The 24638-nt window shown below is 38.3% G+C and overlaps 1 protein-coding gene across 12 annotated transcripts in view; it reads left to right on the forward strand.

Moving 5' to 3' along the window:
• The first annotated feature begins 2051 nt into the window (after positions 1-2051).
• PDE4D (phosphodiesterase 4D) overlaps positions 2052-24638 on the forward strand; it is a 729058-nt gene continuing 706471 nt past the window's right edge. For 3 of the 12 annotated variants that reach the window (XM_057495011.1, XM_057495024.1, XM_057495017.1), the window contains exon 1: positions 2061-3270. In XM_057495011.1, the coding sequence (XP_057350994.1) occupies positions 3005-3270 (266 nt within the window). In that variant the 5' untranslated portion in view covers positions 2061-3004. Of the gene's footprint in view, positions 3271-24638 lie in introns of all 12 variants that reach the window. The other 9 variants (XM_057495012.1, XM_057495034.1, XM_057495035.1 and 6 more) reach the window with 6 other exon arrangements.

Raw genomic sequence — 24638 nt, forward strand, 5'->3', positions numbered from 1 at the left:
ATTCTCAAAACATTTTTTTTTAAATTTTCAAAATGCAGTATGTGTGTCACATATCATTTGGAAGATTCGAGAAGATAATTGTAGATATTAGAAACTTGAATAAATAATTGTAGGCTATGGGGACCTATAAAGAGGCAGCCAAGTCTGCTTCTACAGTGGATCCTTTAATGTGCCTCAAAGCAATGGGAGATTTGCAGAATGCCTTTGCTGAGTTTTGGACCATATTTAAATACAACCTTCAGTGAATTTTTAATAGAATATTCTTTTATCTTCTATTTTAGTTTAGCTGTGACCACCAACAAAATGCTCAATCTTTCTGAGCAGCCACATGACATACCATTTATGAGAACTAGCCTGTAAATACTTTACTTCTCTGAAGGTCACTGAAAGCAAGAACTAGAATTACCTGAACTCTGAATTTCCCAGTATGTGGCACATCACTTTTAGTCATATCAGTTCCCTTATTTGGTCACTGAGAATCACTTTTCTCTACTTACAGCCAGGTATTTAAATATCTCCAGCTACCAGGGTGTCATCTGGGTACTTAGGCTATACTTTGTCATACCAGTTGTTTTGAACTTTATCTACTTCACTAGATCATAAACTCCCAGAGGACAAGGGACAGCATCAAGCTAATCTTTAAATATCCAAGAGTACTAAATATAGTGCCTAGCCCAAAATAAATGCCCACAGATGTTTGTTGAATTTAACTAAGTCCTTAGATTGTGTGGGAAAGTTTCCTCTTTTTTTTTTGCCGTTTTAGTTTACTGCCTATTGTTGTCCCCCGCCCCCAAATTTTATCTGTTAACTGGTTTTTTTTTTAGAAACTGAACAGGTTTTGTATTGACTAACTCTTGGGCTGTTTCCGTCAGTGGGGAACAAAACTAGCTTACTTCTTGATTGCATTTACACTTCCAGTTCCTGACCCTAGAGTGCACTCCTTTCTTACCTCACTTTCTGTTCATTTTCGATCATCCCCCTATTCATGCTTTACTGAATCTCAGCATTTCCTTATCCCTTATGCATATCATATTCATTATATTTTTCTGCACTTGATAATATGACTTTTTAGGTGTTCTGATTTAATTTCCTGAGCATTGTCCAATCCCTTAACTTAGAAACACAGCAAACCTTTTTCATATAGCTCCTAATGCAGTTGGCAGACTGCCTATTTTACAGAAATTAGCAGCTCATTTTAATTATTTTATGTGTTTATATACATATTTTTAAACTAAGGGACTTGCCACTTAATGTTTAACAGTGTTGAAACCTTTTGTACGGGTGAAAAAATTCTTTAGTAATAATAACTACACCCTTATTTTTAATGATATTTGAATAATAAAAAAATAAGTTATAATTTAGCAATATTGAATAATAATAAGATTTGACTACTTGCACAACAGATTTGCAGGTGAAGTCATGGCACACATATTTTGTTAAATTGTTATAGGTACATTGATTGGTGACTCCGAGTTTCTGTGAGTATAGCCTAAGAGTATCTATCCTGTTTTGTAACAGCTTAAAGGCAAGGAATTGAAACTTAAGGTTGAACCACCAGGGAAGGAGATGAGAGTCATTCTTTGAATTGACCTAGTGGTAAACACAGAAACCAAAATAATAAAAAATAATTAAATCAGACTATTCCAATCTCAATTTTATCTGGATACGTTTTCTAACTCCTTTTTAAGTTATTGTGTTTTTAAAAAATGAAAAATATTCTTAGATCCTGAGAAATGTGATTTGATCTCAATCTGTAGCATCACTAGACTGCGAGGGACAGCTCTACTCAAAGGTTTGGATTCCCTTCCAGTCCAGTTCTAGTGTTTGTATGTGTGGTGTCCATATAATGAGAATTAACAGGCTTTGTCACTTACTAACTTCAATTGTGACTGTAAAAAAATTTTTGTCTTCTAGCAAACTAAATGGACAAGAAATAATTTCTTTACCCCTTTGAATAAGTTTGTTGAGGCTATATTGATCACAAATGAAAATCTGACATTAAAAGATAAAGATATAAAAACTAAATTTATGTTATTCTTTTATAAATACGTAAAAATATATATGCCATAACCAATAATTCAAACTTTAAAACCATTTTTAACTACTCTTATGAAAATAATCTGCCCTGTTGGGGAATCATCAGTTTAAATACAAAGAGATAACAAATGCCATTTGTGGATGTAAATAGTGTTCTGTGCTTTGAAAGGGCCATAATTAGCAAGGTTGTACAACACAACTACTGTGAGCAACCTACTGTGTTCCATATATAGTGTTTTGAAAGCTTTTGTTTGGTTTCTGGCCAGAGAGAAAGGGGGGCAGGTGGAGAAGAGTCCATTTTACTCTTTTGGGATTTGTTTTACAAGGTGCATCAGATGGAGTTTAGCAAAGCAGTGAAATATTTCTCCTTATCTAACTACTGAGTGTTTATTCTTCCCTTATAAAAACCAAAGGACTAGCAATTTTCTTTTATGAATGTGGACTGAAGAGAGGTATATAGCCCTTGCAGGAGAGGAAGTCAAGTTCAAAGTTTTTCTTTCCTTCGGATTCAGGAATAAGCAATGGAAAGACTAGCCAAACAACTGAGCAGCGGGGATCCTATGGTTAAGCCCTCCCCCCAGGACTTTTATGTACATAAGCCGCAGTCACTGGAGCAGCTGCGGCGCATTAGTTCCAACAGTTTAGCAGGCTGCTTTGTAGCGCTGACAAAAGCGTGCTAGTGGCTTCCCTCCATGTTCCCTTGCCTCGCGAGCTCGGCAGTGATCTTTGGCGGCGGCTCGGCAGAGGAGGGTGACGTTCAGCAGGCTTCCGCCGAGGAGCGCGCCCTCCGCGTCTGCGTCCCGCGCGCCTCCCGGAGAGACTGAGGCAGGCGGCGGAGCAGCTGACGGCCGCTAGCGCGACCCGCGTCCCGACCTTCCCCGCACTGCGAGCGAGGCAGTCCCTGGGAGGAGGCCAGGCAACCACGTTGCCCTGGATCGTTGCCAACTGTACAAAGTTGACCGGGAAGATGGCCCAGCAAACGACAAGCCCGGACACCTTAGCAGTACCTGAAGTGGATAATCCGCACTGCCCAAACCCCTGGCTGAATGAGGATCTTGTGAAATCCTTGCGGGAAAACCTGTTGCAGCACGAGAAGTCCAAGACCGCACGGAAATCGGTTTCTCCCAAGCTTTCTCCTGTGATTTCTCCGAGAAATTCCCCGAGGCTGCTGCGCAGGATGCTTCTCAGTAGCAACATCCCCAAACAGCGGCGTTTCACAGTGGCACATACGTGGTAAGGTTTGCACAGCTGCTCGGAAATGGTGGCCGTTCCCCCAGCGAGGTTTTTGCGCTCCCGCCTTTTACTTTCCCCGCGGGAAGGGAGGACCATCCGCCCCTCACCTGTGGTTTATGGGAAGTAATGTACCTTAACAATAAATCCCACAGCTTTCCAAGTCAGGGCAGGGATCCTTGAGATTGGTATTCCCTGAGGTGGGTGGTTCTGAGAGTTCAATTCCTATTGCGAGTTCCTACAAGCAAATTGGATTCCAGATGTCAAATAACAATGCAGTTTTACTCCCATAGTGATGTGGTGGCATTTCTTTGATTTCTTAAGCTATTCTGTCAGCCATCTGCAATAGCCTAGGAAAGCAGAGGAAGAAAATCATAAATTTGCTTTCTTTTCTGCATGATCCCCAGTTGAACAGAGATGTGTGTGTGTGTGTGTGTGTGTGTGTGTGTGTGTTTCATGGTGTATCCTGTAACACTCCTCCATACTGATTTTAATGTATTTGCATGCCTTTCCAAAGGAAAGAGGAAGGGCTAGGAATTCTGTGCAGAAAGTTGCAGGCTCGTACGTGGTGATTATATTGTTGTGTTCTTTGCATTTCTATTCTTTGAATATTTTGTCAATATTTTTATTTTCTTTATAATGAGTGACTTTGTTTCATGCAAAATGCTTCCAAGTATTTTTCTGGACAATTCTTGGTATTTCTGTGGTCCTATAAAAACAAATATTGTAGTAAATCATTGTGAGAGCTTATTATAGTGTTTTCTGCCTGAGAAGAGGCAGTCTAGCGTATGACCAGAGACAGAGGGGTCTGTGATGCACGCTTGGTTAATTTTAGGTAGTACACGTGCTGTACACAACCTCCACATTTTGGTAAAATGAATGTCAATTGTGATAAAGGAAGCAGGCATAACAAAAATACTGAACATGTTAATTGAGAAACTGAATGACTTGTGTACAGTTTTTCCATAGGAAACCATAGAGTATGTCAGGAATGGAAACAAACAAAAATACACAAAACAGAAACAAGACTTCTAGGAAAGAAGCAGCAAGAGGTAAAATCAGAATCTAAGCTAGCAAATGGCATCCCCAGGGATGCATTAATGTCGTAGATGAAAGAGATGATGAACGAATTAAAAGTCATGTCCTGTCCAAAGGAACAGATGTTTCTGACCTCAAAAATTTTAATTCTAAATAACCAGATTTCTGAATGGGGAAGTGTTCTTATTTCCCTAAGATTTTAACTAGATGCTATTTCTAAGTTTTGTTAGATATAATGCTAAGAGGCATAAGAAAAACATTGAATTTTTCAGCTTTCCAAAGAAATTCTATAAAAATAATCACTTCTCTCTCAGAGGAAGATACTGTTGAAAAAATTTGTCAGAGATAAATGGACTGAAAGGCATAGATCAACACTGCAGATGCTCTGAGGGGGAGGGATGGCTTAAGATTGAGCAGGAAAGCTGCTTGAGTTCAGAGTCAGGCCCAGAATTTTGGTATCCGATGTCCCTTTTGGTTGAGATGCTTCTTACAATTATAGTTCCTACATTTGTACCCATTGTTGAATGGGTAAGCCTCAACTCAGCTGCTTGATTTCAATCTGAGTGAAGCCACCTAGAGTTCATCTGAAGGTTATCTGAACTCTTTGGACATGTTGAGATGTAAGGAAGGCAGGAAATCTGATGAAAACAGTCTTTCTTCTAAAATTTCTGGCACTTCCTTTTCTGGTGCTGTTTGGACAAACTCCTAACAGCACGATATCTGCCAATATTTCATTTTGGTGCGTCAGGCCTCAGCCAGATCAGGGAGACATCAAAAGAGCAATGGAAATGAAAAATAAGGACGGTGATACTGATTGTCAGTAACTCAGGAGGGAACAGTACCCCTCATGTGCTAAAAGTATCCAGGGAGGGAGCTGGAAAGAGCACCTCACATTTTCCATGTTGGTTCAGTGAGCCACAGGACTTTCATAATATCCACAGGCATCTTTTAACAAATATCATCCTATCTGTGCTTTCATAACTTGGGCTAGCACTATGCAAATTATATATATATACATATATATATGTATATATATATATAATTTGATTTTTGTTTCATATATGTATAGTGTTTTGCTATCTAAACTGCTACTTCTACCAACACACTCAAATCTTGTGGTCCTCCTAGATTAGGTGACCGCCATATAAATACATATTCTGTGTGTTACTGCCTTTGGAATGTTGATTCCTGCACCTAATATTCCCTTTCATTGGATATGCATATACGTTTAACACCTACTGAGTCCAAAGTGTTTAATTTGTACCTACTGATCACAAAGTTGAACAAGAGCTTGTCATTAGTTTCAAATTATCCTGTAGTTGAAAAAATAAATCATATTGGAAGGCATCTGCTTTTGTTAGGTAATCATGTTGCTCTAAAACTTACTCTCCAAATCTCAGTGGATTGACATTGTAAATGGTTATTTTTTGCTTGTGTTCCTTTAGGGAAGGGGAGGTAGCCAGCCCTGGGGTTCTTCAGGGACCTGAGATCCTACAATCTTGGAGTTCCACTATTTGTAACCCATGACCTCAAGGTTGCCAGGCTCAACAGAATCAGGGGGAAAGTACATGGAAGATGGCATGTGTGCATTCTTATGAGCCAGGCCCAGAAATACACACATCACTTACACTAATATTCCCTGGCTAGAACTCATTTCTACGGCCATATCTAATTGCAGAACAGGCTGGGAAACATATCTTAGCTCTGTTCCCAGGAATAAAATAAACTAGATCTGGTGAACAGCTAGCCCGTCACAGTTACAGTATGTTAATGGCTACCTGGTTCACCCTCTATACCAAAATTGAATTCATAGAATAACATCTGTAATGACCAGTCCTTTAACATCTTTGCATACCTCCTGGATAGGATCATGCAGAGCAATTCTGTTTTTTGACAGTTCTATTGATTGGGAAGTCCTTGCTAATGTGCAGTTGGAAGTTTTCTTCTTTGTAACTCTCATCTGTGTGTCCAGGATCTGCCTTGAAAACCCCACAGCTTGAACCTCTTCTGTCCTCTATAATATAATAGTCTTTAAGTTAAGAGGCTTGGAGTAACCCAGAGAGCCAGGACCTTGTTCTATTACTTTTGGTATACCTGTTAATCAGATTTTTAGTGTTAGCATACTTAAAAAAAATTCTTCTCTTTCCTTAATTAAGCATCCTAAGTTATGTCACCTTTATATGATGTATCTTGATCCTGGTTGTTTTTATCCAGACTTCATTTGGATTTTCATGACCCATTTAAAGAGTAGCATACTGAGTTGGCACAATATTCCAGGTGCTGTGTGACTCATACAGACAGCACCTAAGCAAAAGCCAGACTACTTAAATTTAAATTCTGACTTCCCAGTTATTAGTTGTGTAATTTTGAAGAAGTTACTTAACCTATTCCTCAGTTTCCCTGTTCCCCAATTTCCTGGGAATAGTAATAGTATCCTTAAAGTCAGTGTTGTGCTGTTATTTGGTACAGTTGTGTGTACATTACAGAGTGCTGTACAGGGATAGATATTTAATGAATGTCATTAGGAGCTAATATCTTCCTTAATATCACTGTATGTCCATTTTTCCAGCCATGGTCTACCTGGATTTTTAGGATCACATTTAAGTTTTAGACAATTACCCTGTCAGTTTGTGGATATATTGGACTAAAAACATATATGAAAAGGAGACCAAGAGTTCAAAGGAACGAAGAATATATACCAGTTTCATGACTACAGGGAAGGAGAAGGCAGAGGGGGCTATTTCCAAGGCAGAAAGATAGGGCTTGGTGCCTCTTCTCTGCCTATTCCTTTTCCACATCTTTCAAATCCCTCTTTTCCTGAGAGCTTCCTTCCATTCCCCCACCTGGAAATAATCTGTTGCTTCTTCAAAATTTATGGCACATCTTACTTCTGCTCTTCCTTCAGTGCTTATTAGTAACTAGTTACTAATAGTAAGTTATTGGTAACTATATCACTATCTAATGTTCATTGAACATTGGTGTGTTGTCTGGTGCCGTATGTTAGATGAGAACCTACTTGTTTTTCAATAGAACCTTGGCAGCTGGCATGTTGGGTGGGGCCAGTTGGTCAAATCTTTAGCCATGTAATGTGGTGATCATAGACAGGACTCTGCTTTCATCTGAGTAGGAGATTCCTTCTGACATAAGCAGGTGCTCCAAGGTCAGTGGAATCTCTGGTTAAGAAAATGGAACTTCCAGTGAAGTTTATCTCAGGAAAAAATATTTTTTAGGTTATCCCCTCAGTTTACATGGTTATTTTGTGCACTGAGTGAAAGAAAGTGTTCTAGAGTATGTGTAAGTGAAATTAGTCTTAAGATTTTTGTAGGTAAGATGGTGTCCAAGTAATACTGAAATGTCTTACAGTTTCTGTGTAGCTTATGTGTTTTTAATTACATTTCCAAAGGTAGAAGAAGCATTTGGTAAAATCCTTAATATAATTTCTTTAAGTAGATTTTTGAAAGGTCGCTTTCAGCAGACTTTTAGGGAATCTTAGGGATTTTTTAGGGAGCTAAATAAGTGGTTTTGGCTATTAAACTGCATGTTTATTATATATTTCTCTTTACTAGACATTGACCTTAGACATAAAAATGCCCATGATTAAATGTTTGCTTTCTTGAGACTTTTTTTTCAGCAAGTGTAGTTTTATGGTTAAGAGAGAACAATACTATAAATTTTCAAGCTATGGAAGGCAGAAGAAAGCCTTTATCACCTATAAAGGAGAAATTCAGCCATTTAGAGAGTTTGTAGAAAACACACACACACACACACACACACACACACACACACACACACACACACACACACACACACACACACACACACACAGGTGTGCAAAGCCATTATTTAGTGATTCTGTTTGAGAACTCTTTCTGCCTTCTTCCATCTCTCCTCTGTTTGCCCTGCTTAACTTTAAGGTTACCTTTTCACTGTTGCTTATGGTGAGGAGACCCAGAAAAGGGCATTGCTGGCGCTCTCCTGGGAGCCCAGAGGTAGGCTGTGGGTATAGTGTGATACCAGAAGGCGGGGAGGAAGTTTCCAGGGGAAATTATCCGGGGAGCACAACAGGAAGTAGTGCTGGCATGTTGGGTGGGGCCAGTTGGTCAAATCTTTAGCTGTGTCCCCAGTGTAATTGGCTGTGTGTCTTCAGCCAGAATCTCGGTGGCACCTCAAGTTGAGGATGTCAGTAGCTTTTGAAATGCATAATTGGTCTTTCCTAAAGTCAGAAGACCTCAGAAAGACATTCCTCTTAAAGAACTTGTCAATTGCCTTGTAATATTTAAGAAATTAAAAAGATGAAAATGTGACCATTAGGAAAAATGAAGAAAACATTGAAATAACCTGGGAGTTTATTATGCATGTGTACTTCTTGTGACCTTTGACATTTGTTTTAAAGGAAAAATCTATATCTATATACAGGTGTGTCTATACCAGCTGAAGCCAATGTTACTAGTGGTGAAAACAGTTCTAGGCAAAAATGCAGTCCTCCTTGTAAACTTGGTAGAAATGTTCAATGAGAAGAACACAAAAATTGAATCTCAAAGTGCATTAATCTTTAAATCATAACTTTAATTGTAGAAGTTATTTTATGAATAAATTTCTTTATAAATAACAAGCTGCTCTGAGGTTATGAAAGTAAATGAGCTTCAGCACCTTTTATCCCCCTTAGACAGGAAGACCCCAAAATTATTCTAAAAGGAGCAGTTTCAGGAAGAATATTATCACCAGTGTAGGAAAATTATGTCATTGTTTCTTAGTGGTTTTGCTTTTGAAAAAATCGTGTTTTCAAAACTGTGATTAAGTTAGTATAGTTAAAACCATGCATTTCCACTGCTACTGGCCATTTGATATTGACCTTATTAATTTAACCTTTTTGAATTGTAGACTTTCTATTCATAAGTCACATGGTCATAAAGGCATTTTATATGTATACGTAAAGAACTAATTAAATTTACAAAACGATAAACTATAGTGCATTTAGTATAAGTAATTAAAAAGTTACAACTTGCTATTGTGAGTGAGGTGGGTGCCACATGGGTAAAAACAGGAGACAAAATTCTTTAAAAATTCTGTGACTCATAAAAACAATGCAGGGCCTTAAGAATGAAAGTAATAATGCTGTTTACTCTAGGACACAATCTGGAATGCATGATTTGGGGTAGGAAATGTGGAAATCTTAGAAAATAATAAGAATTCTAATTTAAAATATTATTTGGCTGTTATCTTCAATTTTATACCATTTTAACATATTAATATCTTCTATATATACAAAATAGAAGAAAATCATTTCATGTTCAATTTTAAGGACATAAATGTGCTCTGGTTATTTCAGATGAAATAGTTATTCTCTTTATGAGATCTTGAGTTGATATGAGAAGAAGAATTATTTGTTTCATTTTGGAATAAAATCTTTAAGTTCCTGATAACCTAGTTTTATGAACTTAGATTTATTATAATGTAGCCATTAATGATTTAGCTCCTGCTGTGGGCTTTATGAAGGGTTATGCACATTAAACCCTTTAGAATAAAGGTTGAATTTAAAAATTATTAGCTATATTTTACATACGCAGATGCTGAGGTGCAGAAAAAACTGTGATAGAAGCAAGATCGTTGATCTCTACAGCTATGAAATTAGTTGAGTTAAAACTTGAACCCAGGTCTGCCTAACGCTTCGTCCTGTATTCTTTGACCTTTGCCTCCATTTGGGCTAAGAGTCACATTCACATTTATTAGCCTACCTTGCATGTGTATCAAAGCTAAAGGAATGAGTGTACAATGATTTTACAAAATGGTTGTTAGTTAGCAGGATAGGTACAGAACACATTCTCCCCTTTGTTTAGAAAATGAAGTGTGCTTGTTGAGACATGTGACTTGTATGAATGTAGACATCTTTTTTTCTGATAAAAATATGTGTATGTATAAGAGAAATATAATCTCTGGTAAAGAAGGGTTTCAGGGTCAATAGAGAACATTCTGACTCAGAGTAATTTTTAAAATAAGTCTGACATAAAAATAAAACCAATCAAGATAATGTTATTTTCAATGATTCAGAGAAAAAAGTCATGAAAGGCTTGAGCTCTGAAAAGAAAGATCAAGTCAGAAATCTGTTAAGGTTTGGTTCCAGAAAAGCCAGCTGGAAATGATGGTCTGCAGGCTCAAGTCACTAAGCAACAGAGCAGCAAACCGCATGGTAACCAGAGCTGGCCTGACTCACAGGCTGGCTGCGAATGACCTGGTGGCCAGATAGAAGGACCAAAGCCCATCTTACCTCAGAACAATCTCTTTCATCTGCCAGCCTTTATGCCAAACCCCTCCATTATGGAGTAGTCTCTTGGACTTAACAAGACATCCACTTTTAGAATGGAAATATCTCTGGGACCAGAAGTAAATTCTATCCATTTTTCTTCTTTAAAATGGCAATTCTGAGATTGTTTTCTTTGGATCAATAGATCATAAAACGAAGTAAGGTTTAGTGAGAGGAAAGAGCGTGAAAACATTGGAATTAGTGGCCTGACTTTGAGTTTTCATGAGCAAATATGTAAAAGGCCAAATTGCATGACTTCATTTGGTTAGATCTACCCTGGAACTCAGAGAGCACAATGTTGCCATTTAATTTAGCACTTCTATCTTATGCTGTCTTCTATTCCATGTGTATGTTTTCACTGTGTGCTGGATGGTAAGTTCCTAAAATGTAGGAACCTCCACATGCACCCTCCCTTGTATGCCCTGTGAAGGCTAAATGCCAGCAGTGTAATATGCATTTAGTAAATATGTGTTCTCTGATTGAGAAACATTTCTTCTGTTGCTGTGCCTCTTACACTGAACCCCCGCCCTCCCCTCCCACCCCCAGGAAGATCTGTGCTCTTCCAGCCTGGAAGTCCTGGTGAGGTTGTATTTGATTGCCATAGTGGAAAGAAATTTCAAACTCAATAATTAACCATGTGTATGGACTTTGTCACCATGACTTTGTGTGTATGTAGACTCATGCACATGTGTGTGTGTGTCTTCTGGGTTTACACACAGCTAGACTAGTATAAATTGATTGTAGTTTGGGTGAATGAATCAGCATATGATAGTGTCACAAATTTGTCAAATATGTGAATTTTAATAATATTTAGTTTATACTTTAAAAATAATTTATGCCTGTTGTATTTCTGGAACAATAACATAGGTAAATCTATTTATGATTTGTAGGAAATTACTGAGTAACTAGTTTGGTAAATTGTGATGACTAATCCTTATCTCTTAGAATTTATAATGGTTAAATTATACACCAAGACTTAAATTTATAAAAGAAATATCAAGATTTTGAGGAGAAACTTGAAGGAAAAAAAAACCTTCAATATTTCCTTTTCTTGTTTGGAAAACTTTGACAGAAACTAAGCACCTAAGTAGATACTTAGAATAACTAAAATTGTATAATAGAAAACCTTTTTGAAGAGATTTAGCATAGAAATGTTATTTTAATGTAAATATTTTGTCCATAGTTCCATCTCTCTCCGTTTTTATATTGTGGTAATTTCAAATCAACCAATTTCCTTTCTGTTACCCCTTATGGGATAGCCCTCTGATCAAATTAGCTATTATTAAAATAAAGAAAGTGGATTCCTTTGTATAATGCTATTAGTAGGGTCTATATGTATTTTTTCATTTTCTTATGTAGCTGATTTGACATTTATATTTTTAATGCTGAGTGTATTGTTGACCATTTGGAATAAACAGCTCTCTGACTAGTAGGGTTACTTGGATTATCATTTCTGCTTGTTTACTTTCTTTAGGTTTATAATATTTGTTTTACTTTGATTTATTCTGTGCAGTGTGATTTTTTTTTATGACTTTTTATTGAGTGAGTGCCAAATAGAACAAAGTATGATTTATGATTTGCAATAACTAAAACATACATGGATTGGAGGCTGATGACGCACAAGGTGGAACAGTGTCTCTCCTTTGATAGAACCTGGCTCCCTTTAATAAAGCCTTCTTATTAATAATAATAGTGTCATTAATAGTGTGATCATTCCTGTATCACCTTCCCAGTTTAAGGTCTATCCACATGTGGATCATTTGTACTGTTTTGTATTTGATATTTTTAGTGTGTTTACATTGTTATTTAAAGACTCATGTGACCTGAACCATTTATCTTACATAGAAGATAATTGAAAAAAAAATGCAATTGAAAAAAGCTAAATAGATTCAAGTTTTATATGACTTGCTGAAACCTCTGAGCCTGAGGTCAGCTCTCTGTTTGTTTAAAATGGAAGTTAGCAGGGAGTACAGAGATGTGAAAGGCTAGTTAAGTCTTTCTCCTTACGATTATAAGAATGATTGAAAGGGATTTGAAAAGAAAATGATCTTCTCATTATTTAATTCAACATTTTAAAATTCAATAAACTACATTACCTATGCCTGTAACCATCTTGCTTCATTGTCAGACCACTTAATATACCAACCCAGTGGTACCTGAACCCCTGGCACTTCCACTGTTGGAAAGGAGGAGGTTGGTCCTAGTCACAGATAAACACGCTGAACTTGAATTGCGTTGTTCCAGGTCTTTGGTAGACAGGTGTGGGTGCCCTATTTTATGACCACCCTATGCTGATTAATTTTGTACCTGGCAGCTACATAGGTGCAAAGAAGCTTAGAACTGCCCATGGAAAATACTGGACTGCTAATGGCAGCTTCCAAGTTCTACTTCCAGAGGGCACAAACATAGAAGTGTAAAAAAGTATAGGATTTCCATTCTAAATAAGTGAAAGCTGAGGCATCCCATTTGTGTATACCTGTGTAATCTAATGGAGAATTTACTTAATTCTAGATTAGAAGAACCCTCACATAGGATCAGCTACATAATTTGCAGGGTGCCATGTAAAATGAAAATGCAAGAACACTCTTTCAAAAGAATATCAGTACAGCAATAGCAGAGCATTCAGTCCAGCACAGAGCCCCTCTGAGTGTGAGGTGTGTGTGTGTGACTGCTCGTGCCCTGCCCATGAAGCCCACCCTGCACCCACCCAACGGATCTGAGGTGCAGCCAGGACGTTGCATTTGTGAGCAACTCTACAAATAACGTGAGGGCCATCCTTGGAGAAACTCTGTCTTAGAGGAATGTCTTAATTCATCACTTCCTTCTCTTTGCACACTGTAATAGAGACAATAGAAGACTCTGATATGCATTGGAGAAAAAAAAAACAAGTTTGAATGAAAGTCAGCAGTGTACCAGCTGACATAGAAGAAGCATTATTTTATATTCATCTTGAGGGTTTTCTTTACAAATGAGCAAATGCATAATAAATGAATTAAAAGCATATGGCCTTTGCATTTAAAAAGTACGTTTTGATATGCTCATATAAGCAATGGCAATATATTAGTTGCTCACCCCTCCTTCTTGAAACTGCGTCATTCATTGGCTTGACTCCTAAATCCATGAGATCTCCTTCATTGATTTCACTGCTGGCACCTTAAGTTGAAGTGCCCCCGAGTTTTACAATTAGCCCTTTGACTTTACTTCAGTGTGCTGCTTGCACCATCAGCCTGACTTCTGCCCCAGCTCTAGTTGTTAGCTCCGTTAACAAAACCCATCTCCTAAAACTGGCTTGAGTTCCATATGTGTCTTCTGGATGTTTCCACTTGGGAGATCCATTCTAACTTTACATATAACATGTGCAAAACTGAGCTCACTGTTTCCCCATTGCTGATTTTTCTATTTCGGCTCATAGAATCATTTTCCCAGTCAACCAATCTGAATCATCTTTGACTTCTGCTTTGCTCTTCTGCCTCGGTCTATAGATTACTTCATCTAAAATCTCTTGCTTTTCTCTCCTGACAACACCATCTCTTCTGGCACTTAGCCTTATGTTTGAGCTATTTCAGTAACATCCTGACTTGCCTTTGGGCCATCAGTCCCTTCCCCTTGAGGGTGTCCTACTTACATTGTCTCATTGATTATCTCAAAATTCTGCTTTGGCTGTCACCTACCTATGGCAGGGGAAACAAACTTTTTGTGATAAAGAGCCAGATAGTAAATATTTTAGGCTTTATGGATCATGGTGTCAGTGGCAACTACTCACTTTTGTGGTTGTAATGCAAAAACAGCCACAAGATATACAAATGGCATATATGCATTCAATAAAACTGCATTTAATACCAAAATAGATAGAAGTCTACGTTTGGCCCAGTGGCCATCGTTTGCTAATCCCTAGTGTACAGGATAAAGTTCATACTCCTTGACATTTAAGTCTCTGCCATCAGTTCCAAACCTATCTTTACAATCTTATTTGGTCTCATTTCCTATGGACACTCTACAGGCATTCATTCTGGAGCTGAATCTCAACAAGATTTTTCAACTTCAGCACTGTGGACAGTTGAGTTCAAATAAGACTTTGTCATGAAGGCTGTCCTGAGTGTTGTAGGACATTGTCTTTATTCTCAATAATTGTGATGTGATAGAGCATAGAATATGATTACTCAGATAACCATAAAACAGCAGTTGCCACAATTATATAGAGTGGTGGGCATTTATAGAGGTAGAGATTATTTCTGGTAATGGGAGAGACTCACGACTTGACAGAGTATGAAATGGTGTAGTCATAAAGGCCCACACATCTTTTTAGATTATTTTATTTAAAATTCACTACAGCTTAATTAGCTTTATGTTTAATTACTCCTTTAAAAAAATGGGACCTAGAAATTTGGTATGAACGTAAAGCATAGAATATTTCAGTCGGGAGAGAACTGGAGTAAAGTATGAAATGCAAAGAAGTGACAGCAGGTAGAATAGCATGAGTAAGTAGAAGAACAGCATGAGGCTAGGTGAGTTTGAGCTCAGCTCAGAGTATCTTTAGAGAAGGTGGGCATAAAGGTAGGCTGGAATAGGTTTTGAAGGTCAACTAACAGTCTCTGTCTCTGTCTCTGTCTCTGTCTCTGTCTCTCTCTCTCTCTCTCTCTCTCTCTCTCTCACACACACACACACACACACACACACCCAGGAGTTTATATGCTTAAATGAAACATAAACAATTTTATCTTTCTTAACAGCTTTGCTCCAAATAAGAGGAAGTGGCATTTTGAGTTATTACCTTACGCTAAGCTCACAAGCCACAAATGTGTGTATTGAACACTCTCAATAGTTGGAATGTAAGATTCAGTCCAATTAGACCACTCTAAACCATCTTTTAAATAGCTAATACCCTTCTACTCCTACTAAGATAATCCTTCTGAGACAGCAGACTGCACAATTGTGTTGCCATTCAAATCTGATGTGTTAATGTCACCGGTGGCACTTATGCTCTGATCCATAGAACAGAGACATTATTTATGTGAGGACTGTGCCTGCCTTTTCACTAAATTGCAAGAGAAAATGCTTAGAACACATCTAGCAGTTCTGATATACACAGGACAACCATCTTACTTTGAAGGCATTTTCTTGATTTCAAGACTGGATCACCAGGGTATAAGTCAACAGCTAAATATCCTGTTATCCTTTCATCCATTTAAAAAATTATTTCTAAGTGTCTACTCTGTATTTGTCACTCTTCTGGGAATATAGGACTGAACACAAAAGACAAAAACCTGCCCCCATGGAGCACATATTCTAATGGGGAGCAGACAATGCATGAACAAATATTAGTAGGCCAGAGAATGGCAAGGCCAGTTAAGAAGAAGAATAAAGCCAGGTAAGAGGCAGAGAGTTTTATATAAGCTTTTTGGGGAGGGCTCTCCATAAGGTGACATTTGAGTAAAGATCTGAAGGAGGTGATTGAGCAACTGTTTGATTATCTAGGGGAAAGCATTTCAAGTGGAAGAAAAAAACAATCAGAAAGGCCCTGAGGGGGGATATGTTTGGTGTGTTGGAGGGAGGGGAGTGTTATTGAACATGAGGTCAGGTGTAGACATAGATAATGCATTGTTTTGAGGCTGCAGCAAGGAATTTGGGACTTTGAGCAGTTTCCTTGGTGATGACTATGGTGTATTAAATAGAGAAGGGTTATCAGTGGGAGTGTCTGCCAAAGGAAGAAATACAGTCTGTCTTAAGTTTTGGAAGAATTGTTCAGGCTTCTGTTTAAAAAATATTTATGTGGGGAAAAGTTAGAAATGAGACCAATTAAGACACTATTACAATAATCCAGGTGAATAAAATAGTGGTGCAGAGTAGAGTAGTTAAAGGAGAGGTGATAAAAAAACAAATAGTCACAATTCTTTCTGGAAACAGCAAAGAAGAGCAAGAAGGACACTTGCTTCACCTCAGGGGCAGTGGTACAGAACTGTGGAAGGGGAAACAGTCACCACGTCAGAGGGCTGAAGTAAACCAGCATCCTCAATGGGCAACTCAGAGTCAGGGCACGAAGGGCAGGGAACAGTCAGGTAAGGGGTGGAGTATCCAGGAGGTTTTCTGATGACAGACAGGCTATGAGTGCCAGAAGTCTCAGTGGAGAGTGTGGGCAGCTGAGGGGCTGGGACCTGGCATGCTAGGACAATTACAGAGCCATCCGGGGAGGAGAGTTGGTGGTGGGCACCAACCAGGCAGTCTTGGGGTTCTTGTGTGTCAAAAGTAAGGATCTCATTTGAGGCCGTGCAGTTAAAAAAGCATAACTCTTCAGCTGGGCTGGCCTTCTCGTGGGTTTGTTTGTTGAAGTTCATTCAGGCACTCTGATCCACCTGCAGTACATTTCTGGAAATGGAGAGGAGAGAGAGGCATTGGGAACCAGGCGACCAGGTCTGCCAAGCAGTCTGCACTCCACCATTCTGTCTGGGAACCGTCCTTCTTCCCACCTCTTATGTGTGCCCCAAGGATGAGAGACGACAGAAGAAGCAGAAAGGTGATTGAGAAATTGCTGGTTTCCAGATATATGCCCTGGGGGCAAATTTTCTAAAGTGAATTACCATTGCTTTTCCTACACTGGATACAAAATCCTGTTCTGAGGCATAATGTTGAAAGTAGATATGGAAGAACTAAAAAGAACTTCTGAAATATTTTTGTACTTGCCACAATGGTTCATATGTATAGTTATTACAATGGTACTGTTTTTCTAAAATAAATAGGTTTTATGTGTAGGCATGAAATATACCACATTTTAACATTTATACAGGAACATTTTCTTACTTGTAAAGAAAACAAATGTGAAACAGGAGGAACATAGCTTTCTCCTTGGAGTTTGAATTGTTGGTTTGCATTACCTGCTTGCAAGTTTATATTACGTGAGCTAGCTGGCTGTTACTAGGAAAGCTGATCTTCTGTGTCTGAGTAGTGTGTCCTGTGAAGCAACATGTGCAAACGTTTTTTTTTCCTTTTTTTTTTGCCCTAAGGGAAAGGGCGAGCTCTGGCACCTTTTAACCTGTAAGGATTATGTAGCTCTTGTTGTAATTGACTGGTTGGCTTCTTGTCAAGAAATTTTCCTGGTATGTGTTTTATGTTCTGACAGAGCCATGGCTTTGTTGATCAGTACGTCACCCCCACGAAGACGTGGGCATCCTTTTGTGTGTTTGCTCTTGGAGCCTGGGAAGCATATTTCAACACGCCATCCAGAATTGGCTAGAACATGCCTGTCGCTCCCAGCTGACTCTGATGACGTTCTTGCAAATGTGGATTTACATCAATACAGTTTCTTTACTGGAAAAAGCTCATTTGGAAGATGCAGGGTGACCCATTTAAAAGAGGGTTGACATCAATTTGAAGAGGACTGTATTTTAAGGGAAGCACCATAAGTTATATATTGTCGAGTGAGTGCTCCACACAGCACTTCTGAATTGTAATCACCATCACTCAAGAAGATGTTCCCTCCCCAGAAATTATATGTAACTCTTAACTTCTGAAGAGTGGCTTCTTTTCTTCTGATAAGAAAACCTCTGTCTTCCAGACTTTCTTCTCAAAAGCACGCTAGATATGCAGGCATTTCTAGCCTCTTCTTTCCTTATCTACATAATCTTAACTCTATATTCATTAAAGAAAGTATGAGATGTCAGAGATGATGAGATGGATACAGCATTGTTTTTTATCTGCTCAAGATCTAGTATGGCGATTCAATGGGTAGATTTTACTTTGAGCATGAAACTTTTTGGCATATGTCCTTGTTTTTTTGACTCATCCTTAACATCCTAGTGAATGATTGGGGTGGGCATATTACTCAGATGCATGGGTCTACACACAGAAAACCAGGCACTCAGCAATAAAACCTGTTACCTAGCTATTTAGAGAAAAATCCAAACTGTCTTTGTTGTACAAAAGAAGAATTCAGTATTCGTAACACATGACGTTTGATTACTATTATTTTAACCCTATACTACTCACCCTTCATTTTTGTCATCCTATTTTTTCTTAGTCATTACAGTAATGGAGACAACTGAATGCGTTTGTAATTCTACCCCTTTTCTCATGACAGCCAGCAGGATTTTCAATGACACATGCTTTGATCTGTCTGTTTTTAAATCTGTTAAGCAGGGCAGCTCTAGACAGCTTGCTCTTAGACTATTTTACAATCCTAATAGACCTCATCATGAGTTCTATTTATGCTTGTTTAGACACATCAAAGTCAGGTTTTATACCAGGGGCTACCTGGAAAGGTAAGGTCATCAGCTTCTTATAGCCATAGGGCTCCTGTCATACCAAATCATAATGGAGGTTGATGTACAATGATCAAAAGTTGTGGGCTACAATATAGGAATATCTTTAAATGTTCTGCCGTGTTGGTTGTTCTGCTGTATTTTGTCCAGAATTAATATCACGGTCACAATTAACTCCAAAGTGTTCTCTGCTATCTATATAGTAGAGGGAAAGAAAAGATATATAAATAAGAGAAATACTATCCTTTCTCTGTGAATTAAAATATGAAGCCTACATTAATCCATCCAGATGTAACACTTTATAAAGAGTTGAGTTTAATGCCAATCAAATGGTAGGATTGGTCAGACTTTGAGTAGACGTAGAAGAGAATCACAAAAGAAACAGCTGGCCAAACTTTTCCATACATTGTCCGGAGAGAGGACTGTTGGGAACTATTGGCTAAGAGACTGACATTAATCCTTCAAGTTATGTTAATCATCTTACTGATAGCCTTTTTAATCTGTCTATCCATCCTATCATCTGTTTATCTTTCTTTTGTTCTGGTTCCCTGTTCACCAAGAGGTCTTCTGATGATAGTCTTCATTGTTATATAGGACTTTCTGCTGAGAAGGAAACCCCCTGGGTCACAGAGTTGAGCATTACAATCTGAGCTTGTAGTGCTCAGTGAAAAGAAATTAATTAACATTTGGAGTCTGTTCAGCAGTTCCATGAGCTGGTACAATATGGGTTTGCTTCTGACAAAAGAAGTCTCTCTCCTGGGCTGAGAGATTCTGGTTTCTGAGTCTATAAAATTCAGTGTCAGATTCTAATCCTGGTAATTTTTCCAAGGTGTTACCAACCTTCGAGGCCTTTGGGAGGGAGTCTGGCAGCCTTCTCAGGCAAAACTCTTCTCTGCTGTCAGGCCCTGAACATTTTCACTAGAAGCCGTGGCAGCACTAAACACACATTTTAAAACTCTAATCACAGTGAGAAGGAGTGAAAGGGGCATCGTTCCGTTTTCTTAATCTCATTCCTCAGTGAAAGTTTGGTGAGATGATCATGAGTATGCTTTGTAATTTTCTGTTGTATCTGACGTTTAGCCCTGGCTATGATTAGTTACTTTTCTGTCTTTCTGACTGGGTGGTTTCCTGACGAACTTGGTCAGCTCTTCTAGGAAGCGTGTTGAGCACTCAAACCATGTTCATAATTTTCTGGACCCTTTCCTTCCTCCTCTTTGCCTCTTGTCAGATACAGTAGCATAGACACACTCTGAATATCACAGCCTTCACCCCCAAAAGTTATATCCTTTTGGGAGTTTCACATTTTAATAGGTTTTTGAATATAGAAAAGCCTTTGTGACCCAAGTACATGGGTCTCAAGCTGTAGAATTACAGCTTTGTGGGAACAGGGATCAGATCTACAACACTGACAGTTGTGGCAGTGTTAACAGAAAGGGATTATTTCCCAGTGCCATTCCACACCAGAGCGATGTCTTTTCACCTGGTGACATGTTGACTATAAAGACTATGACTGTTTGAGGGGAGATGATATAAAAGTGAGGGTGTGAGTCAAAACGCATTGAAACATTTGTTTTCAGACAGATGTTCTCCAGAGAAGGGCATCTTAGTTCCCCAAGGCTACCCTCACTAAGCACCACAAATTTGGCAGCTTAACACAACTGCAGTTTATTTGCTCATAGTTCTCAAAACCAAAGTCCAAAATCAAGGTGTTGGCGGGGCTGCCCTCTCTGCAGGCCCTGGGCGGTATCTGTGTCGTTCCACACATAGTTCCTAGCGGTGGCTGCCTTCCTTGGCTCGTGGCCACGTCGCTCCAGTCTTTGCCTCTGTCTTCACCTGCATCCTTCTCTATGTCGATCTCCTCTGTGTGTCTCTTACAAGGATGCTTGTCATTGGATTTAGTGCTCACCTGGTTAATCTAGGATAATCTTCTCATCTCAAACTCCTTAACTTAATTACATCTGCAATAACCCTTTCTCCAAGTAAGGTAGCACTCACAGGTCCTGGGGTTTAGGATGTGGAGATGTCTTTATTTTGTGGGGGTGGAGGGTGCTTTTCAAGCCCATTATAGCATCTAAACATATGCCTTATTGTGAGAGGCCCTGAGAAAGCCATCCAGATACCATGAGGTCTGGGCCCTGCCCATCTGGACACTCCCTGACTTCTCGGACAGCCCTTGAGGATTCTAGCTTGAGGAGTGAAGGCAAAGGGGCTTCCTGGGGCAAGAAGCCAAGAACACTACGGTTCCTGTAAGAGGACAACTGCCGTGATGGTTACTGGTCGTCCAGTCATACTGTGTCAATGTCTCTTTTCAAAGGCTCAGCATGAGAGAAAGAGAAATGGGAAAACATGTGTTTGTGTATCCTTTACATACAGAGCTCTCCTGGGGAAGGAAGGCAGGAAAACTGTAGGTGTTATGAGTTCAGAAAGGAGAAGGATGGGTATTTTTCTAATTTTTAGGAAGCTTTTGTCCTGGTTTCAGTCATTAAGATAAGCATTTTAAAGTCATAAATGTGGCACATGTTTATGCTAAAAATTCCTACAAAACATAATGGTGTTTTAGTTCCCTTATGTGCTTCCTCATCCCTCTCTGCTTCCCATTTGCTCTCAGCAGAGTAACTACTCTTAACGTTGCCTGATGCAGCCACCCAGAAATACTGTATGCATATTCAAGTAAATATGATAAAAATACTAGTAACTCTGAGCAATTTATATAAAGTACAGTGCCAGGTATTTTTCAGGGATTATTTCATTTAATTCTCACTTCAAACCTAAAATGTAACTATAAGATATATTTCTATTACTGAAATTATTGGTCCAAAGATAAATTAGTTTTAAATATTAAAAGGGTTTGGCAAATTTGCTTCCAAAATTGTTTCATCACTTTACGCACCTATAAACAGTTCCAGAGGACCTATTAGGTCCTCATTATCACTCTCCATTATCACTAGGTATGATCTACATTTATTTTTTATCACTATTACAGGTAAACTATAGTATCTATTATTATTTTACTATTCAACTTTGAGTGAATTTAATATCTTTTCATTGTTTGCAGTCTCTTCGTTCACTGCTTGTTAATATATTTGGCATTTAAAAAAATTAGGATACTAACCATTTGGTAATGATTTATAATAACTTTGAATATATTTAGGAAGTTAACATGTCCTTCTGGTTTTTCCTTTTTCATTTTGTTTATAGCTTTTATAAGTCATAAATGAATATTCTAAATTTTTTATCATGGTAAAAATCACATAGCATGAAGTTTACCATCTTGACCATTTACATTTATTTTATTTTATTTTTTAAATTTTTTATTAAGGTATTATTGATGTACACTCTTATGAAGGTTTCACATGAAAAAACAATGTGGTTACTACATTTACCCATATTATCAAGTCCCCACCCATACCTCAGTGCAGTCACTGTCCATCAGTGCAGCAAGATGCCAGAGATCCACTATGTCCCTTCTCTGTGATACACTGTTCTCCTCGTGATCCCCCACACCATGTGTACTAAACATCATACCCCTCAATCCCCTTCTCCCTCCCTCCCCACCCGCCCTCCCACACCCCTCCCCTTTGGTAACCACTAGTTCATTCTTGGAGTCTCTGAGTCTGCTGCCATTTTGTTCCTTCAGTTTTGCCTCATTGTTATACTCCACAAATGAGGGAAATCATTTGGCATTTGTCTTTCTCTGCCTGGCTTATTTCGCTGAGCATAATGTCCTCCAGCTCCATCCATGTTGTTGCAAATGCATCTTGACCATTTTTAAGTGTACAGTTAAATAGTGTTAAATAAATTCACATTGCTGTGGGATGGTTCTCCAGAACTTTTTTCATCTTGCAAAACTGAAACTCTATACCTGTTAAATAACAGTTACCCTCTCCTCCTCTCAGCCTCTGGCAGCTACTATTATATTTCTGTCACTTTGATTACCATCTCATGTAAGTAGAATCATACCTTATTTGTCTTTTTGTTACTGGCTTATTCCAGTTAGTGTGATATCTTCAAAGCTTACCTATAATGCATCAAGGAAGGATTTTCTTCCTTTTTAAGGCTGAATAGTATTTTATTGCATGTATATATCACATTTTGTTTATTCAACCACTGATGTATATTGGGTTGCTCCCATCTGTTGGCTATTGTGAATAGTGTTGCTCTGAATGTGGGTGTACTAATACCTCTTCTAGACTCTGATTACAGTTCTTTTGAATATATACCCAGAAGTGGGATTGCTGGATCATATTGGGGTTTTTAATTATTTGAAGAATCTGCATCCTTTTTCCATAGTGACTATACCATTTTATGATCCTACCAACAGTACACAAGGGTTCCATTTCATTCATATTCTCATTAGTATTTCTTTCCTTTTTTTATAGTAACCACCTTAATGGATGTCATATTATGTATCTCCTTATATTTTATTGCATTTCTCTATAATTAACAGTGTGAGTATCTTTCCATATGCTTATTGGATGTTCATATATCTGAAGAAATGTCTATTCAAGTCATTTGCCCAATTTTTAATTAGGTTATCTGATTTTTGTCAGATAAAACAAGGTTTAGCAAAGTTCCTTTCATATACTACTCTTATGTCATGTTTAAGGATTATGACTCTATTTAAAATCATTATTTTTTTCACCTCGCTTCTTTAATCTTTACCTTTTAAAGTTTTCTCTTTTTCCACTTAATTTTTGATGCATGTGCGATTTGTTTTGATATGAGGAATAACAAAAGGGACCATCAGCCTTTTTGGCCAGCTCTCCCAACCCCAATTTATAAAATAATCACTAATGACATACTAACTTGTAAGGTTTGAACATGGTAAGTGGGCTTCCTTAGTGAGTGACACACTTACCACACCTGCTACTCTAACTGTAGTAAGGTTGTACACAGTGCAGTGATACCTTGTTAGATTTTGTTTGTACTATTCCAAATGCTAAACTTTAGCTATTAATATAGCTTAAACATTTGGAAGACAAGCTTAAAATACTTTATCCATCCCTTTATTGAGCCCTATTTCCTTACAAAATAAATAGTAATTGCATTTCCCAATAACATTCCTTTTTTGAGGAGTAAACAAAAGAGAAATATGTTCAGTGACATAGGAGGCCAGTGTGGAAAAAAAAAATGACTTCTACATTATAGAATGATTCGTCTTTCAAATGTAAGATGATGACAAAGTTTCTGCATGAGGAGAAAAGATGTCCCTTTCAGAACATTTGCCCAACTTTGGGCCTGATTTAGGACCCCTGCCAGCCTCACACCTGAGAGGGACATGTAAACCCTTGTGCCCACATGAAGTGACACATACCATCTTACAGAGTTCTGGAATTGGGTTGGTCAAGGCCTGGCACTACTCTAGATTGGCTGTAAAGACTGAATACATCTCCTAAGTCTTCTGAAAATTGGTTTTCTAACTTGCTAAATGGGCATAAATGACACATATGAACAGTTTGAAAAGACTGTTTAAGCAACTAAGCACAGTACTTTGTAGGATCTGTACTTCATGCAATATTACATGCTAAAAAGACAATGGCAATAATTGTTATCAGTAACAACAATGATTATGGTGAGAGAAGATTCTGCTGGTGCAACACACACTCTTTCCGTCAGTCCATTCCCACACAGTATGCGCTTCCAAGGCAGCAGGGCTGGATGGACTCCGTAATCCCTATGTTGGGTAAAAACCTATTAAGATTATGAATTCTTTTGAAGCATGAAAACCCAAAAGGTTACTATAAACTATTAAGCTTAGATGACACACTGTAAGAAGTATT

Source organism: Manis pentadactyla, chromosome 2 (assembly GCF_030020395.1).
Source record: "Manis pentadactyla isolate mManPen7 chromosome 2, mManPen7.hap1, whole genome shotgun sequence".
Taxonomy (NCBI): domain Eukaryota; kingdom Metazoa; phylum Chordata; class Mammalia; order Pholidota; family Manidae; genus Manis; species Manis pentadactyla.